Below are 18,998 nucleotides of genomic sequence, written 5' to 3'. Positions count from 1 at the left end.
AGTTGACTCTTTATGTAGTATTCGTGCTAGTTGGTCATAGTCTTGTCCATGTTTGATTTTTTTCATAGGATTTGTATATATATAATTTACTGTGTGGGGATTTTGATGGCCCAAGTATTTTCTTCTTCAAATACATTTTTTATAGTGAACAGACGTTTGAATCTTATTCCATGTGACTTTGAAGTCATATGAGAAGTTACACTCATTATCATCAAAATTAGCCTGTAGTCCCCTACTTTGTGAATAACAAAATCCCTTTAAATGAGTTTTTGTCATTCATAAATTTGTGTGTTGGGCAACCTGAAATGACCAAATTAGGATGGGCAGATTTGGAAGAATTAATACCCAAAGGATGCTTCTACAATTCCTAGAATATTATTGATTGATTGATTGATTTAGTGAGATGGAGTCTCATTCTATTGCCCAGGCTGGAGTGCAGTGGTGCAATCTCAGCTCAATGCAGCCTCTGCCTCATGGATTTAAGCAATTCGCCTGCCTCAGTCTCCCAAGTAGTTGGGACTACAGGCAGATGCCACCATACTCAGCTAATTTTTGTAGTTTTAGTAGAGATCAAATTTCACCATGTTGGCCAGGCTTGAACTCCCGACCTCAAGTGATTCGCCCACCTGGGCCTCCCAAAGTGCTGGGAATACAGGAAGAATTAATACCCAAGGGGTGCTCTTAGAATATTATTTTTTTAACAAGGCTCTGGGTTTGGCATTTACCTTCCTGTGACCTTTGTCCTGGGGCATTTCTTTCTCTGTTTCTTTATCAGCATAGAAACTTACTCTCTTAAGTTGGTTTACCTTCTGGTAAATAAATATTAGTCCTTGAGTGCTCAGGCACATCCACAGTAATCCAAAACGCCCAAAGTAATGATAAATATATGGAATGGCATTTTATGATTTACAGAATGTTTTCACAAAAAAAATTATCTTACTTATCTCCACAACAGCTTTGTGAAGTAGACAAGAGAGATTCTCTCTGAGGTCTGAGACATTCAGGAATTAGTTCAGTTTGTTTAATAAGTCAGCAATGGACCCAGTGCACGCACTGCCTCTGTGCTGTACTCCTCCCACCAATGTGCTCATGCAGGCAGTGGGTGGGTGTGTGGGCAGCCACAGCAGATTGGCTGGGTCTCATCATCAGGTCCAGAGCCGCGGGGCCCAGAAGCTGGCTGCTCCCTTCTTCATATTAGAAAAGCACCTCAAATGGTGCTTGCCTGCTAATGGTGGTTGCTGAGCCTAGTGATGGCAGGGGAACAATGACTTGAAAAATCAAAGGAGGTTGGTCCAGCCATAGAGTCAGGGTGCAAGTTAGAACTTAAATAAACTTTCTTCATATGTGACAAGAATAGTTCCCAGGTTCAATCTGCTCCATTGATCAGGGAGAATCCCAGTCCACACAAAGAACATTTCAGCAGGGAGAGATATTTCTAACGAATTCTGAATAGCATTTCTCTTTCAGAGGTTATTTCCCTTCCCTAAAACATGACTTTCTCCCCAACAGAATTAAGCCTTCATAGGACAGAGAGGCTTTTTTCTTTTTCTTTTTTTCCCTTTTTGGCATTTGGATGGTTTGGTCAATCTTCTCTTCCTTATTCCAAAGTTTCTTCCTGTCAGTTTCCGTTCCAGAACTAAAGTAAACAACAATGGAAACAATAACTGACACTTCATAAGCAACAAGAAAAAAAGAGAGTATGATAAATAATCCTGAGATGCTATCAAACCACAACCAAGATCAAAGTCAGAATCTCACATGGCTCTGGGTTTGGCATTTACCTTCCAGGGACTTTTGCTCTGGGGCATTCACAAGAGCCACTGACTCAGCTTTGAATAAAAGACATCCAGGTTAATCTAAATGAAAAAACTGGAAAGGTCAGGGGTCTAAAAGGCCCAAATGAGGAGGGTCTTTCATTTGAAACAAAGCCAAAAGGCAGGCAGGCCATGGCTTCTCGAGGTAGCAGACGGCTATAGCAGCATCCTGTTGTCCTAGAAACAGAAAGAAAACTTAAAGGTCCTCTAGTCCAAGCTTGAGTGCACAGATGTGGAAAGTGGGGTCCAGAGATGAAAAAACAGTATTCAAGATCTCACAGCTTGTTAGCAGCACAGCCAGGGCGGCAACTTGGGTCCTCTGGCTTGAAGTCCAGCATTACCTACGCAGCCCCAGTACTGCTGGATCCTGCCCTCCTGCACCTGGGGGGAGCTGTAGAGAAAAATGAGTCTACCCAGTGTTAACTTCCAACAGTTCTCTTCCTTTGGGAGCAACAAAGCCAGATTGAAAGGTTTTAAAATGACATCACACGTTCATGGGAAAGATCCTGAAGCCTAATAAACACCTACGATGTTGCTAGCTCTGCCCAAGGCTCTTTAGAAGATGTCCCGTTCTAGCCCAGCAGGACAGGGAACATCTCAGGGCAGACTCGCCAGCGGCCAGGACACCAGGGGGAAGCTATCCGTCTTCAGTTTCCCTCCGGAGTTGCTGTGGAGACCATTTTCCTCTGACAGATCTCTGACCCTGTGTCTTCCATGGAAAATATATGGAGCATGTCCTGAAGAGGAGGACGGACATTGGAAATAAGGAAGAGCAAGTGGATGCCTGGGACTGACAAGGGGGCCGGCCAAGAGGATGCACGTTTGGACCCAGACACAGGGAGAAAACTGTTAGCGTCTGGCACAGAACAGGGTGAAGAAGAGACAGGGGATAGCTTGAACATGGCTGTGACGGACGTGACTAAGCAAGTAAGCAAGACAGGAACGAGGACTCTGGCTAAGACAGGAACAGAGAGGGAGTATTTTGTTGATATCTGTGAGCCCACACAACAAAGAAGGTGTGTTTGGAGACATCAGTGACCACGATAGGACACAACAAGCTATCGTGCTTAGAACGCGAGTGAGACAGATCAGACACAGTGAGTGACGGGAACACGTCAGAGACACCAGAGACCACGCGGCAAGAGCAGAGAATCTGGGAAGAGGAAGTGCTGGGAAATAAAAAGTGAACAAGGAGGCCATTATGTCCTCTGACTCCCTCCAGCGCCACCTGCTGGAATCTCGGAGGAAAAGCCCAGCTTGCACCGGGTTCCTGCTCGGGCGGACGGAAGGCCTCAGGTGAAGAGAATACCGGGTGCAGTCGCGCACAAGCAGCAGCTTAGGACCTGGCCCTCTTTCGGAGGCATGGCTGTCTTCTGGGTCATTGTCCCAGGGGCCTAAGTGTCACTCGGCTGAGTAGCCACCAAAGGAGAAGTTGCTGGCGGGTGACACTGACTCTCCCATTGGCCACCACACTCCACTGCATCCCTAGAGAAAGGAGAAGATTACAGAACCTCAGAATTGAAATGGATGTTGCAGATCATCTCCTGAAAGAGCCCACCTGCATGGCAGGAACACTCTGTGCCATGCAGATGGGTAGCTATTTGGCTTCTACTTAGGAATTTCAAATGACAGGCCAGTCCATATTAATCCTGGGCAACAATAGCTATTAGAAACAACCCATCAATCTTCAGCCAAAATTGGTGTCCATGTGGCTTCTACCTGATGGACCTAGTGCGCCTATCAGGCCCCCTCAGCATTGTGCCCTCTACCGATTATATCCTTCAAGTTTTCTCTACTCCAGGCTACACATTCCATTTTCTTTAATAGTTCATTTTATATTATGGTTTCCAGATTATTCCCCATAATGGGCACTGTCCTTTGAACACCTCTCTTGAATTATGGTACTAGGAAAGTGCACAAATTTTCGCAGTGAGCCTGACTTACATCATGTATTTTTCATCATCACTTGGGTTTACTTCTATGAATGTAGTCAAATTCAGTTCATTTCTAACAGTGGTAGTAAGTTATTGGCGTATATTGAGCTTGCGGCCAACTTTGATCATTTTTGATACGACAACTGTCAGTTCCTAAGGTTCTTTATTACATTGCTGCATAGTTGATTTTATTTATTTATTTATTTGAGCCAAAATATAAACCATCACATTTTACTCAGTTAAACTTTGCTATCTTGGTTTGATATCACTTTAGTCAGCTGAGATCATTCCAAATCATAGCAATTTTAACATGCAAGATATGATTATTTAGCATCCACTCAAACTAGATCTTAAGGTTTTTGCAAGCACATAGGAAGATCAAATAATCTACAATCATAGATATTTCAGTTTAGTGTCAGCTGCCTTTTAGTTTTTCAGGCAAGGTAAAAAATGTTGAGCAAGATAAAACAGAAAATCATAGTTACCCCAAGACAGGCTTCCTGGCAGTCAAACATCTAATGCTCAATGTGCCTGAGAATGGACCCACTCTGACATGACAGGCTTTGTCCAATGCCTTGCTAAAATGTCTCTGCCAAACAGAAAGTCTTTCCTAACAGATAAAGAAATTATTTGGCATGAATTATTATACAACAGTGAATCTTATTTACACAAGCTATGAGTTTATGGTTTCTGGAGTTTAGCTTTAGTGTTTCTTGAAAAATTGGGGCAATATTTCCTATCTCCAGGCTTCCACCTATTCCCCAGTCCTAGACAAAGATCATCAGACTTGTTAGCAACAAGTTCCTTTTAACCCCTGAGACATGACACATCTTGGCTAGAAAGAGTTAAATGCTTTCCATCAATCCTGGACAGCAACTTTCTCCCTAAAATGTTCTCTTCTTTCCAGTTGGAAGTCTATTCTTATTACAGCAGAATATGCAAGATTTCTTCCCTAAATAATGAGATCTAACTATTTCTGGGTTAGATCTGAACATAGCTCTGAACATAGCTTTTGTTCATCCTTGATTCATCCTTGGTTATATGTTCCTTCCTCCACATTTTCCACATGCCTTTTTAAAGTGTAAACTCTCTAGATAACTCAAGATGTGCCCTCAGGCCTTTACATGCTCCCTTACATTTTTATCTGTCTTATTCATTGAATATATCTATTGAGAGAAAGAAGAATGAATGAAAGGGAAGAAATGAAGGTAAAAGAGGAAGGAAGGAGAGAAGGAAGAAAGGGAAGGAGGAAGGAAAGAAGGAAAGGAAGGAAAGGAAGGAAAGAAGGAAGGGAAGAAGGGAGAGGGAAGAAAAAAATAAGAATTTCTCATCTCTCATTGGCCAAATTCCCTTTGTGTCATATTTGTTATTATTGTCATTATTAGCAATGATGAAAACAACCACCCATTAGTGCAGCACTGGTGTGCCAGGCATTGGGCTGAATGCATTATGTGCCTTAATTCATGTACTATATCCATTTAACAGGAAGGAAACTGAGTTTCAAGGAGTATAAGTAACTTGCCCAAGTGTACACAGTTAATAAGTGACAGGGTCAGACCTTACATTTAAGTCATTTTTGACACTAGCATCTGTGCTAGTAATTGTTCTACTGTATTGTCATTCATCGTTTTGACAACTACCACTATAGATATAGTATTTAAGTCTTGCTGTCTCAAGCATTTCTTTGTCCCACTATGGCAGATTCCTGGGTGAAATGTATAACAGGGGTGCATGTTATAAATGTTCCACCTGTGAGAAATCTGCAGTGTGATGTGACCTCTCCATTTATTGCAACACAATATGACTGTGACGCTAACATTGGACTCTTTCCTGCTAACTCCATCTGACCATTAAAGAAAAGTCATTGCCAAGTGGAATCCAATGTTTTCTGTAATGTAGAACTAGGGAGACTACGTGTAAAGGAGGGGAAAAAGCCCTGCAATGGTAGGAGGAAAGTACAGGAGACAAAGAGAGGGGTTACATGAATAAACATAATAAAGAATGAGGGGTGAGGATAAAAGACAAGTCAAAAAGATCAGAGCTGAAGAAAACCATGTGGTTGGGCGTGTGGAAGGCTCCAGAGCAATTGGAGAGAGGAAGAGGTTCTTTGAGAAATGTTTCCCAAAGGGCTACATTGGCTCTCTCTTTCTCTCCCTCTCTATCTATCTTTGACACTGGCAAACTCAGCTTCAATATGTTGGCTCTGTTGTACAATTGTTTCAGAGATTTAAATAAAGATTGAAAATACTCTAGTATTGCTATTTGATGCCTAATACCAGGTTACATCAATATAGCTCTGGCCATGGAGAAAGAACAGTGGCCCAGCATCTAACTCTATGACGGACTCACAACCATCTCTCTCAGCAGGATGGATGGGAACTTGAGAATAATGATAGAATGATCTTATGGATAGTTGGCTCATAGCCGCAGTTCTCATTGTTATACTTACATCATTGTTCACAGTTAACAGTTTAGTGTCATCTGCCTTTTAGGCCTTCATACATGATAAAAAACAATATGGTACATTATGCTGCACCACAGGAGACCTCCATCCTGTGCAACAAGATCATCCTCAGTGCACGTGGCTTTAACACTCAGGAAGTCCCTGTCACTCCCAGCTACAAGGTCACCCTACTAATTCAGAGAAGAAAGCAGCAGAGTGTAGCAACCAGAAGACAGGTACCTGGGTTCTAATGCCTCCATTTGAGTGACTTGGATGACTTCGTCCCTTTCCTGTGCCTCACTTTTCCCATTTGTTAAATGAAGGGGAGGATAATCTATAAGATCCTTCGCAACTCTGACATTCTGATTCTATGAGTAGCAGGGATGGTGGGTGACAGAGACAGGCCTTCTGATTGGGCACCAGCTGTGTGTGGGACTGTTCTCCAAAGCTGTGGGTAATTGCTTCAAATCTGGCTTTTAATATTCTATTGTTAGTATCTGATACTTTATATTCCATGTGGAGGGAAGAGGTTTCACGGGAAACACAGGGAGGGTAATTTTGGATTTGTATTAAAGAATCTGAAAGACCTCAATTCAGGAATCTGTGAAATTACATTGCAAAGCTGTTAAACGTATCTGGGTAGGATAGGATAGGGTGGGGCTGAGATGCCACAACTTAAAATGCAGCGAGATCACAACTGTCTCTCCTCAAACATATGTTTGATCAAAAACATTGGCAGAGCCACTCAAAATCCCTGATGCAAAACATCATTTAAAAAGAATCTTTCTCCAATATTTTAACGGATGAGTTTTTAAAATGCAGTTTCTTGTTATAATCGTGTTGGTAAAAATCCCTGACAATTTACAAAGCATTGTCATATCTTTTCTCACATTTTATCTTCAGTGCAAATCTGTAGGGCAAGAGGGTACAGAGTCTTATTTCCATGTTAGAGGAATAGGAAAGTGTAATGTAGAGGCATGGACTGATTGATGGGTAATGGCGGATCTAGTACTTCAGGTATTCTGCCCTTCAAATCAAGAATTCTGCCCATTCGGAAACATGGAAATCATTTATGTGGTGGGAAGTTTTATAACGAAGTTTAATATTAGCAGTTAATGAAACAGACTTACAATTACCTGTTCTCTAGAAGAAAGAATAGGAGGAGGAGCAAGGAGGAGAAAAAGATGAAGAAGAAAAGGAAGAGGAGGAGGAGGAAGAGGAGGAGGAAAAGTAGGAAGAGAAGGAGGAGAATCACTTGCTAAGACATTTTTCTCAAAGGTCCAGTGGCTATGTGCATGAGAACTATATTGGGTATTTATATAAAATACAGATTCCCAGGATCCATACCAGACCTTTGACAGGGAGGGCAGGAGGGCAGGACTGAGGTGGAGAGAGCAGCAATCTGCATTTTAAAAAACTGCTCTCAATTGATTTTTATGCACACAGGTGTATGAGATTTCCCGCCAGCCATTCTACTCATACCAGAGAGAGAGCTTAGAGATAGAGACTTAGGGGGCAGTAGAGAGAAAGCACAGGCAGGTCAGAGGGGCCAGAGCTAGAAATCTGAAGCATTCGGTGATGCTCCCAAAGGGAAAGGAATGGAAACAATGAAATAAAACATACATTTCAGCAAAGTGGACAAGTGAGTATTTATTGGTTTTCATCACATTGAAGATAAACAGATGAGAAAAGACTTGGTGATTATGAAAATGAGAAAGCAAAAAATGTAAAGAGATCTACAAAGCAATGTTTTTCTAGGTGATCTTCATGTGATGAGAAGTAGAATTCTTGGCTATTGTTAGCTGATAAAAACTGAGATGTCTACAAACCGTGAGACACATAGATTTGTAATAAGTTATCAGCAAATTCGCTTGTTAAAAGTCAATTTCTTAAATTGTCTTTAGATTCACTATCAACCAGAATTCTACAGAGGCTAGAAGATCAAGCGTTTCCCAAACATGGGATGTGTTCTGTGAGTGATATCTCAGACAATGGGCACAGCATTAAATAATCTAAATGACAGCAAGGGGATTCAAATTATTTCATTCAGTCATTCTGACTCAGTGTGGTCCTGCTCTGGTTTAACAAGTCTCTAATACCTAACAAACGCAGTGCAGGCTTCAGGCTCGAAGCCTTTGGCAAAAAAACAGGATAAAGTTAAATTTTAATAACTTTGTTTTATTTTCATTGCATTTATATTAAAAATCATCTTTTCTATGTAATTTTTCATTTAAGGTCATGATACAGAGTTTCCTTTACAAATACATTTATTTAGATTTAAAACGTATCTAAAGAAAAATAGTAAATAAATACTAGCATGGCATGGGTAGAGCAGTGATATGATAAAAAAATCATGAAAGTAGCATGCAAGTGACAAAAGGTCCTATCAGACAGATGAGAAAACTAAATTGCAGAAAGCACAGTGTCTTGGCAAGGACATAAAGCAATGCATCTGCAGGGCACGAGCTCTAGAATCTTTCTTTCTACTGTTTTTTGAAGCTTGCAGAAAGCTGAGCTTTCACACTTTGGGATGTTAACATTGTGGCCTCTGGACAAAATGTATTCCCAAGGCCCTTTAATTCCATCGCCAGCCTCAGATACATTCATGTTTCAATACACCAAAGTGCGAGATCAAATCAGGCGTGGCTGATTCTAATCCCAATGTACTTCTTTCCCTATTTCTCAATATGCACACGGAACTAAGAGGTCAAATCAATGTCCTTTCTTGACTTTTTTCCATTGTCTACCACGGTTCCTAAATGGCAAATAAAAGGATTGAAACCTGAATCTTTGGGAGTCAGACTATCTACCTGTTTTTTCTATAGTATTCCAATATAAAAGAACCTGAAAATATCTCAGAGAAAATACCTTAAAAGTATGTTTTAAACACAGCCAATATTTACTGAATGTTTATTATGTGTCAACTACTGTGCTAAGAAATTCATGGATTATTTCATATAAACTTCACAATAAGCCTATCACATGGGTTTTATTATTTGCAGGCTCTGGCTGAGTGGAACGAATCCTAGTAACTTTCCCCAGGTAGACTATCTAGAGAGTGGTGGGGTCAGGATCTGAACTCAGAGCCTCATTGAAACAACATCACTAAATTTGCACCTTCATGCAACAGGCATTCTCAACCCCTAAATAGTGCTCTTGAGAAGCTGCCATGTGAGTGACAGTGAGTCAGGTACATAAAGAATACTTAAGATACTGAGGGATACGCTGAACTTCCAAGAGAAGGGCAAGCAGGTGGTAAGAGAGGCCAGAGACTGAGGGGAAAGTGGGCCAGGAAAGTTTAGAGAGCTCCTATTGGAACCGTGCCTAGAAGAATGAGTAGTCTTGTGCCAGGCTGGAAAGTGAGACAGCATTCGAGGCAGCAGAGATGATCCAGAGACAAAATAATTCCCTATTTGTTTGAGAAAAGCTGACCAGTCTTGTATGTTTATTGCACAAAGAGTTAGGTCAGGGGAGCTGGGAGGTGGGCTGCAACAGGGAAATGAGCTGGAAAACTAGATTGGGTCAGGCCAAGAAAAGCTTCATATGTCCTTCCCTCTCTACCCACTGCAAATCCTACTGTACTGCTCAAGGTTATCCTATTACAACCCAATCCAGCTGGCATTTGCAGTTTAAAATCCCACATGTCTGAATGGCCTTTCCATCTTCCTGAGTGATAAACACGAAGCAGCTTCTCCCTTTATGGCTATATTATATACGTAGTCCCAAAAGAAAACCAGAGGCAGAGAAAATAATTTATAATTTGCAACTCTGTCAAGGAAAGAGCATCCTAAAACCACCAAAATGTGTGAATAGCCTTTCAGTTCAATTCTAGAACTCACCCTTTTGGAAAGTCAGCAAAAAATGGACTGAATGTAGAAGGCTCCCAGGATGGTCTGCTTAACTTTTGAGTGTATGTGTCTGTGTGTAGCTTCCAAGGGCAGGAATTAGACCATGAGGAAAAAGTAAGAAGATAAAAGCCCAACTGTGAGCTCCTTAGCCACAGAAATCTTGCCTGCCTAGGTCTTTGCTGGAGCCCCTCTGCCTAGAACAGTGTCTGTACCCTATTAGGCATGTAATAAGAAGATAATAAATGAATGGAGGAATTAATGAGTAAGTGAGAAATGGATGTAGGAGTTCTGATTCCTAGGTTCTGGTCTTTGTTCCTCTGATGATGTGGCTGCATTAGCTCAGTGAACTTCTTGAGTTCTCCAAGCCTCTATTTTCTTGTCTGTAAGATATTGAGGTCAGCAATCTACTTCAGGTTATTTTTAACAAGACTTCAACCAATAACCTTATGGAGTGGTCACAGGAGACTTCGGAGGGATGGGGCAATGGTCATGATGCTGTGCACACATGCCTCCGCACCAACACCTGCTTTGCTCAAAGCAATTCTATTTTTGTTGTTTGCACTTCCAAGTGAGATACCATTTGAAGAAAAGATTGCTAAACCTTCCAAAAATGTTTGATAACCACTGGGCTGTTTGAACTCTCATATCACTTCCAGCTAGAAGATTCTAAGCTTTTATGATGAAGATACAGAGAAGTAAAATTTGACCAAACTTTGCAACAACTAGGACTGCCAAGCAATATAATGCCTTACCTTGGATAATAATGAGCTATCCTTCATTGGGAGAAGAGATAGAAAGCTACTTACAGGGAAGTGAGAGAAAATATCACTGTATTGGGAGGGACATTTAACCAGATCACTTCTGAAGCCCTCTCCATGTCTAAGAATCAACAGTTCTGAATTTTTACAAGAGTTTTGAGTTAGCTATCAAGGAGCACAGTTTAGTGGTTAACAACAAAGGGATGTGGAAATTACTAGAATCCTGGCCCTGACATCACTAGTTGTGGGATCTTAGCCAAGTTACTTAATCTCTCTGAGTTACAGTTTTCCCATCAGTAAAATGAAGACAATAATATGTGCTCCATAGAGTAAATGAGATGACCCAATGAGATGTCATATACAATGCACTGAGCTCAATGCCTGGCATATAAGCTGATGCTCAATAAATGGTAGCTCCTAAGATAAGATGATGATGACTATAAAGATGGTGAAGTGTGAACCAAAAAGCCGAAGTATTCCTAAAGCAACTAGTTATTACATATGACAATCATTCATATCTATATATGTGTGTATATATTCATACGTATGTGTGTGTACGTGTGTGTACACATATACAGACACTCCTTTTCTTAAAGTCAGAAACTCAAAGCAGGCATTCCCAATTTACACATGGAGGAAGCAATTAAATTTTACCGGCCAGCGAAGAAAACTAAAGTCAGAAAAGGATAAAAAGAACTTGAGCAGATGCCAAATGTATTTGTTTGTCAGGTTTATCAAAACATGAATTCGCTCATTTCTTTGAGAATAAAAAACTCTCCAAAAGCAATTCTAACTGTGACATCTTTCTAAGAATCTTGTTAAAAATAACCTGAAACAGGCATGGATATAAGAAAAGACAATTCAGAAATAATTTTTCGAAAAGTAGATTCTTGGCTCTTTGGCTGAATATAAGCAGAACGTACTCAGCTGTTTTTATAACCAGAGACATTCATTGGGTCTTCTTGCTCAGGGCTTGTAGATGACCTCACAGCACTTCCAGCAGGACAGCAGCTAGAACTCTGCATCATTCCTTTTCTCACAGCTCACCTATCCTTGCAGCTGAAGTGCTTTTCCTCCTTGTCCTGAACCTACTGCTCAGGAACAATCCTATTTCTCATCAGAGGGCTTTATGGTGATTTTGACACCACACCATTTCCCTTCACACCCTGTTCCGATAATGAACCAGAGTTCCAGAAATCAGAATCCTGTCCACCAACCACTATTCCTGCCATTTTGCCTAATAAGATGGTGGTGATTATAAAAAGAATGTCATTTATCAATGACTTACTGTGTTCCAGGTATAGGTACAGTATCTATCTCACACAAGTCTTGCAATAGTCTGATCAGGCAAGAACCACCTGTGCTCCCATTTTGCACAGGAAAAAACCAAGGCACCAAGAGGTTGAGTAACTAACGCAAGATCACACAGCTTCAAAGTGGCAGGACCAAAAATCAAACTGAGGCCCATCAAATACCAATTCCTGTGCTTTTAACTGTATCACTAAACCACTGCCTCAGAAACCTGGTTCCTCCTACCTTGGGATTCTGTCTTTTTCTTTTCAGAGCCTGAAGTCCTGATCCTAACTGTCTCTGTATGAAAAAGGAAGTATCATAAACAACTGAATGAGAAGATGTATCCTTAATTCCAGCCCAGAGCCCCTTTTTCTTGCAAATCTTTAAACAACAATTTGTTTCATATTAAAGCTTCAAAGAATGTGTGTGTGTGTGTAAATATCATTAAATATATTCAATATTTGTTCCGAATGCAATCGCAGACATCAAATTAGCTGTTTACCACTGAGCATCTAGAGATATTTCTCCTTTGGAAATGTCTACATTTTCTACCAACTCCAGACTGCCAAAGATTCAGTAAGGGAAAGCAGAATGGCCCCCTAAAATTGACAATATCATCTCTGACATCTCTCTTCTCACTAGTAATATTTCCAGAAGTTCTCCATCTTCAACCCAACAAAATGTAACACTGGCTGAAGTAGTTTGCTCTCCCCTACACTTAACTGCACTGTGGGATGATGCTCATGATTTTATAACTCACAGAATCACAAAAAAGGGGCCGAGAACATGTTATTCCATCTATTCACCTCTTCCCCAGAAATGTTGACTAAAGATCATTCGGTTCTTCCAGTTACTGATATTCAGTCAGTCAACTTTTTTTTTTTTTTTTTTTTTTGGGGACGGAGTCTCCCTCTGTCGCCCAGGCTGGAGTGCAGTGGCCGGATCTCGGCTCACTGCAAGCTCCGCCTCCTGGGTTTACCCCATTCTCCTGCCTCAGCCTCCCGAGTAGCTGGGACTACAGGCGCCCGCCACCTCACCCGGCTAGTTTTTTGTATTTTTTAGTAGAGACGGAGTTTCACCATGTTAGCCAAGATGGTCTCGATCTCCTGTCCTCGTAATCCGCCCGCCTCGGCCTCCCAAAGTGCTGGGATTACAGGCTTGAGCCACCGTGCCCGGCCCAGTCAACACTTTTAATTGACTGATGGTCACCCAATTTTTTTCCTTCAGCTTTACTAGGAACCCCCTAGTAAGGCAATCCATTCCATTTTGTGATGAAATACATGTTCTTATAACCTCAACCCTTTGTTTCTTACCTCTCTCCCTCACATTATGCAGAAGAAGTCAAATTCTTGTTTCCTCTAACAGCCCTTTAAATATATAAAAATGATAATTATGACCTAAAGCCTCTTTGTTCTAAGTTCAGCATCCCCAGTTCCTTCTACTGGTATTTATATGTCATAAATTCTGTAAAGAAAATCATGGCATTTACCCTCTTCTGAACATACTCCAGCTTGTCAATTCCCAGTACAAGATGAAGCTTTTATCATTTCCATGGACCAGGTATCTGCACCATTGCACCATGGACTAAACACAGATTTACATGGGAATATGGTTTTCCAGTGGGTATCTCAGTGTGCTTTGGAGGAGATTTCTTCCTGAACAGCTGCTCTGACTAAATTGGGAGGTCTGTGTCCTCGCCAAGTACATGCTGTAAGAGAACAAGCTCCTAGAGCCTGCCTTGTGGAAAGGGCCTATCTGCAAGGTTACTGCTGGCACTCTAACCACAGAAGTTCAGGACCTTTCCTCCTAGAAACCATATCAGTTGCCTTCTACAGGGCTTCCTTTTTGGTCTTGCCTTAAGAATGTATGAGGATTAAAAGGAGCCAAATGGTACAGGGACTGAACCTCCTGGCATTGTTGAAAGACCTCTCCTGCTGTCCTTGGCAAGGAGGTTCTCTGTTGTAAAGCTCAGAGGACTGCTTTAAAGCAGGGTTTCTTAACCTCAGCACTATCTGGAAATCTGGGGCCAGATAATTCTTTGCTCTGGGGTGTTCCATGCATTGTTGGATGATTAGCAGTATCCCTGGCCTCAACCCACTATACACCAATAGTGTTCCCACGTTGTGACAACCAAAAATGCCTCCAGATATTGCCAAATGTTCCCTGGTAAAACGAGATATTTCCTGATAAAGAACCCACACAATCTCAATGATCTAAGACATGCAGCTAGATCTAAACTTAAAGCATTATCTAATTCAACTTCCTCATTTTTATTGGTATTGGGAGAGATAATGACTTCATAATGATCACAAAGGGACTAGAAGACAGGCCTCCTGCTCTTTCCAGACACCAGTGGTTGTCAACCCTGCTGCACACCCAAGCTCCTAAAATAAATGGACTTCTGGTTCCCAACCAGACCAATTAAAATAGAATCTCTACAAGTGAAGTTCAGGCTTAGTTACTGCTTAAGAGTCCCCCATGGCTGTACTGTACAGCCAGGGTTGAGGGCCAGGTCACCACATCACACTGCCTTTATTGTTGACCTCAAATAAACTATGTTGGGCATTTCTGGAGCTGAGCGTTGCTTGGGGGCTTGCCCTCCAGGGTGGCGTGCATAATCCTTCTTTATTGTGAGTGCTGATCTCTGAGGGCTGGTACACAAAACCCCGACACCCTGACAGTGGGTGCACCCATGGAGCAAAAGGGGGAAAACAAACGCACAGAATGTGCCCTACTTGTTTGACATGGCTGGTGTATTTTATGCTGGGTCAAAGAAATGCCTACAGGTAATTTAAAATCCAGAAGGCATATTCAAAATAACAGCCCCAACTGTTCAGCACAGGGCATGATGTACCCAGGAAACAAGTCTTGTCTCATGTTGCTTAAACCATTATTTATAAACAGCGTGATTAATTTATTTCTGGCTTTTCTTCTAGCAGAGGAGCTCTACCTTCCTTGTTTCAGGAGCAGTGTCTAGAACATGGAGATTTTTATTGACTCATTTCTTAAGAAATTCTTATCAGGAAGCTGAGAAAATAACTGGAGACCTGGAGGAAGATGTTTTACCAAGATATGGATGATGCTATGGAAATACTTGTGATAACAATGTAGCAGTTTCCATTCATTGAATGCTTTCTGTGTAATAGGAACTGGCATATCCCTGAACAGATGTTATTGTATTTAACCTTAACAAAAGTCCCATGAAATGGGTTCTAATATTATGTCCACTTTACAGATGAAGAAAAAAACTTGGAGATGTTTGGTCAAATGCTTAAGGTCATATTGACACTAAAAGGTAGATCTCAGACAGGACTGAAACCCAGGTGGGCCAGATTCCAGCACCTGCAGCCATGACACTGTACTGGGGGGGATGGCCCTTTGATTACATACTAATGGTCGCCTTCCACTAAGCCAGAAGTAGGAACTTTTCCTGAACAGTAAGTCTCAACGAAGGGGATAATGTTTCAGCCTTAGCACATTAGCCTAGAAGTGGGCATCCTGGAGAGAAGCTTAGGCCAACCGATGAACACATTTCTGAAAAGCAGGTACATTTTGCAAACAGCACTAACTTTTCTAATCCTGAGTATTTGACGAGATCATTGGTGTTCTTTTGAAGTTTTTCTTCTCACTATCTTCCTGGTGTGATCTCAAACAAGAACAGTGTTTTCTGAGAGATTACTTCATGTTGTGATGGGGACCAAGGCCGGCTTTGTGGGTATGTGACCAGTGCATATACAGAATTCTAGACCTAAGTTTAATGCTCTGCTGCCATCTTGAAATTCTTAATAACTTTATTCTTGAATTTGTGAATATTAGTAGAATGTGTATGTATCGAAAAGTGAAATAAAAGCTGTTGAGTTAGTTTTCTGCACTGTTCTGGTAAAAACAAAATACAAAAGTATGTATGCACTACCTACCATGATTTGTATAATTTTGATGATTCCACATACAAGTTAAATGCTCTTTCATTTACATTTGAAATTGGCATTAGGCAATGTAAAAGTGAATGATAAATTGATTCATGTATCAATGATAAATGAATGATAAATTGGTGCTAATAATTTCAAAAATTTCTTTACTAGAACAAAGGTAATTAGCAAGTTAAAAAAAAAAAAAACCACCAAGACAAGTTGGGAGGGAGTGAATGAACAGAAAAGAAAGGCTTTAAATTTTAGTACCTTTAAGAACACTTTTTCCTGCCTTTTGAACAAGTGGCTTGCATTTTTATTTTGCATTTGGCCAGCAAATTATGTAGTCTGCCCTGGTAGGGGTTAATGGAGAGAAAGGAAGGTCATCCTCATCCATCTTTGATTTACCCAGATTAAGTCTGTTTTGGCTCAAAACAATGAGGTAAACGTTGAATACAATTGTAACCTCCAAAGTTCAAGGTAAAGGCCATAAGATGGCTTTTAAATGTCAAACAACTTTACAACATTAGCAGAAACCTCTGAGGATCCAAAATAAATCAACTCTAAATCATTTCGTCATCCATGGGTAAAAATCTTCCGATTCACAGGATGAAAACCTTTATTTAAAAGGGGAATTCTGATGTGCTGAAGTCAAAATTTGACAAGTGGTTTCACAGTGAACAAACAACTATTTCAGTTATGGAATTAACACATATTTTTTAAAGTGGTGGAAACTTATTCTGACATACACAGTCCAGATGAACAATGAAGTATGATAAGAACATCGGTTTATTGAACAAATATATTAATTGAGCAATTTCTGCACCATGGGGAAATTTTAGGGAATAAAAGTGACATGGTACCTGCCCTCATAGACTGGCAGTCTGGCTGGAGAGGCAGATAATAAGCAAGTTAACAACAACAAAAAATATATTGTAAGTTATCATAGTTTTTATTTATAAAGGAAATAACAAGGGGCAGTAACCCAGATTTTTTTTTTCTTCTGCTGTGTTTTGGGGGAAGCTCATTTTCTTTGCCTCTTACTCATTTTCACTTTTTTTCCTATGTTTACATTTTTTCCTCTATTGATTTCATATAGAAATCTGAATACACTAATGTTGTACATGGAAATGTTAAAGATTTATATAGCACATCCAAATAGAACTGGTTGATTAGTTTCTGAGTGTTGGCTGAAAACAAGAGTTAGTAAGTCTGAGAGAAAGTTGTATTGCCTCCTTCCAGAGAGAAGGCACATATAGCTCTGGAGCTGATTGGTCAAACAAAACTTTTTACAATCATGAGAATTTCCTACATTTACATCTAAGCCAATAGCCACTCACCACATGTGGCTAATGAACACTTAGAAGATAACTTGTGTGACTAAAAAGCTGAGTTTTTAGTTGTGTTTCATTTTGGTTAAATTAAAATTTACATAGTCACATGTCACTAGTGGTTAAGCTATTGGACAACACAGATCTAGAGATCTCAAGTCAATGGACAGCCTGTTTATCACAGAGACTGACAGTGGATAATGGAGGATGATAGCCAAGAACCAAGTTAGATAGGCAAGAAGTTCTTTGGAAAGTACTTGCAAAAGTTCTCAGACTTCTTAGGAATTGGGTAAGTGTCCTAGGTTTGAGTAAGATCTGAACCTGGAAACTGGGGAAAAATCTAAGCCTGGTGAGAGCAGAGAAACCCATCTCCAAAGCTAAACTTTGTATGCATTCTCTGCTGTGTTGCCTAATTTATAAATAGTCTGTTCTTAAAATTATCACTCTCATGTGGACAGAGATTTGCAGTTAGCAAAGTAATTTCACATCAATTATTCTGTTTTATTTTCACAAAGAACGAGTGAAATAGGAGGATGGGGATTATCTACCAAAGAAGCCAAAACTGGAATCTTTAGCAGATTTTCTACAGGGAAATTCTCTGCTCTAAGGTTACAGTCAGCACCCTAGTCCCTTTTCTGCCCTTGGTTATAAGAACTAATAATCATGGAGACAGTTAAACAGAAGAGAGGGTAAGCCAGTAGAGTAGAGACAGAGCATTTATTTATCCCCTTGTCAAGTCCTACAATGTTCCAGGCACTTTACTAGGCCCTGAGGATACAACAGGCAGCAAGACTGACAAGGTCCTAGGTATTTATCCAATGGACGAAGAACCCCATAATCAAGTCCCCAAAGAACCTCACATCAAATTAATATGACTTATTCCTACCACCTGCCACCTTGTCATGGTCACAAGACTGTCTCGTCATACCATGTCTCCTAAGTGGGGAGAGTTACTTGGCTTAAAGCATAACTGAGCTGAAGCAGGCTTCCAAAAGGAATTTTCTGCTAATTATACCAGTTAACTTGGATAAAGTTATCTTTTAAGAGATTCTGGCCCCGGCGTGGTGGCTCAAGCCTGTAATCCCAGCACTTTGGGAGGCTGAGGCAGGTGAATCATGAGGTCAGGAGTTTGAGACCAGCCTGGCCAACATGGTGAAACCCTGTCTCTACTAAAAATACAAAAAATTAGCCGGGCATGGTGGCTGGTGCCTGTAATCCCAGCTACTTGGGAGGCTGAGGCAGGGGAATCGCTTGAACTCAGGAGGTGGAGGTTGCAGTGAGCCGAGATTACGCCACTGCACTCCAGCCTGGGTGACAGTGTGAGGTTCCGTCTCCAAAAAAAAAAAAAAAAAGAAAGAAAAAAAGAAACAGATTTATAAGAACCTAAGAATTCTAATATGTGTCATAACTTGAAGCCCTGAATCACAATCAATGCCAGCACACCTTGGACCCTTCTGATCCACAAAAGTCTAGGACTGTGGTTCTAAACCTTTCATATGGCATAACAGCCATATTAGTAAAAATGTCATTTACAGGCCCTGCACTGATTCAATGAGTGGGACCTGTGATTTTATTAAGCTACCAGATGATTCTAATGTGAGTGGTCTGCTGATCATGCTTTGACTAAAAAATGACCAAGAAAAATAAAAATAAAAGTTGCAAATAAGGG

At 40.7% G+C, this 18,998-nt stretch overlaps 1 protein-coding gene across 1 annotated transcript in view; it reads right to left on the bottom strand.

Moving 5' to 3' along the window:
* Window positions 1–3,208: 3,208 nt before the first annotated feature.
* The window catches only part of HTR4 (5-hydroxytryptamine receptor 4), a 230,517-nt gene continuing 214,727 nt past the window's right edge, over window positions 3,209–18,998 (bottom strand). Inside the window, 3 exon segments of the mRNA XM_023227080.2 lie at window positions 3,209–3,299; window positions 4,234–4,304; window positions 4,307–4,358. Coding sequence (XP_023082848.2) covers window positions 3,209–3,299; window positions 4,234–4,304; window positions 4,307–4,358 — 214 coding nt within the window.

The sequence above is a fragment of the Piliocolobus tephrosceles genome, chromosome 4 (genome assembly GCF_002776525.5).
Source record: "Piliocolobus tephrosceles isolate RC106 chromosome 4, ASM277652v3, whole genome shotgun sequence".
In the NCBI taxonomy this organism is placed as follows: domain Eukaryota; kingdom Metazoa; phylum Chordata; class Mammalia; order Primates; family Cercopithecidae; genus Piliocolobus; species Piliocolobus tephrosceles.
Note: the sequence above shows the minus strand (reverse complement) of the source record. Positions and strands in the feature narration are given on the sequence as shown.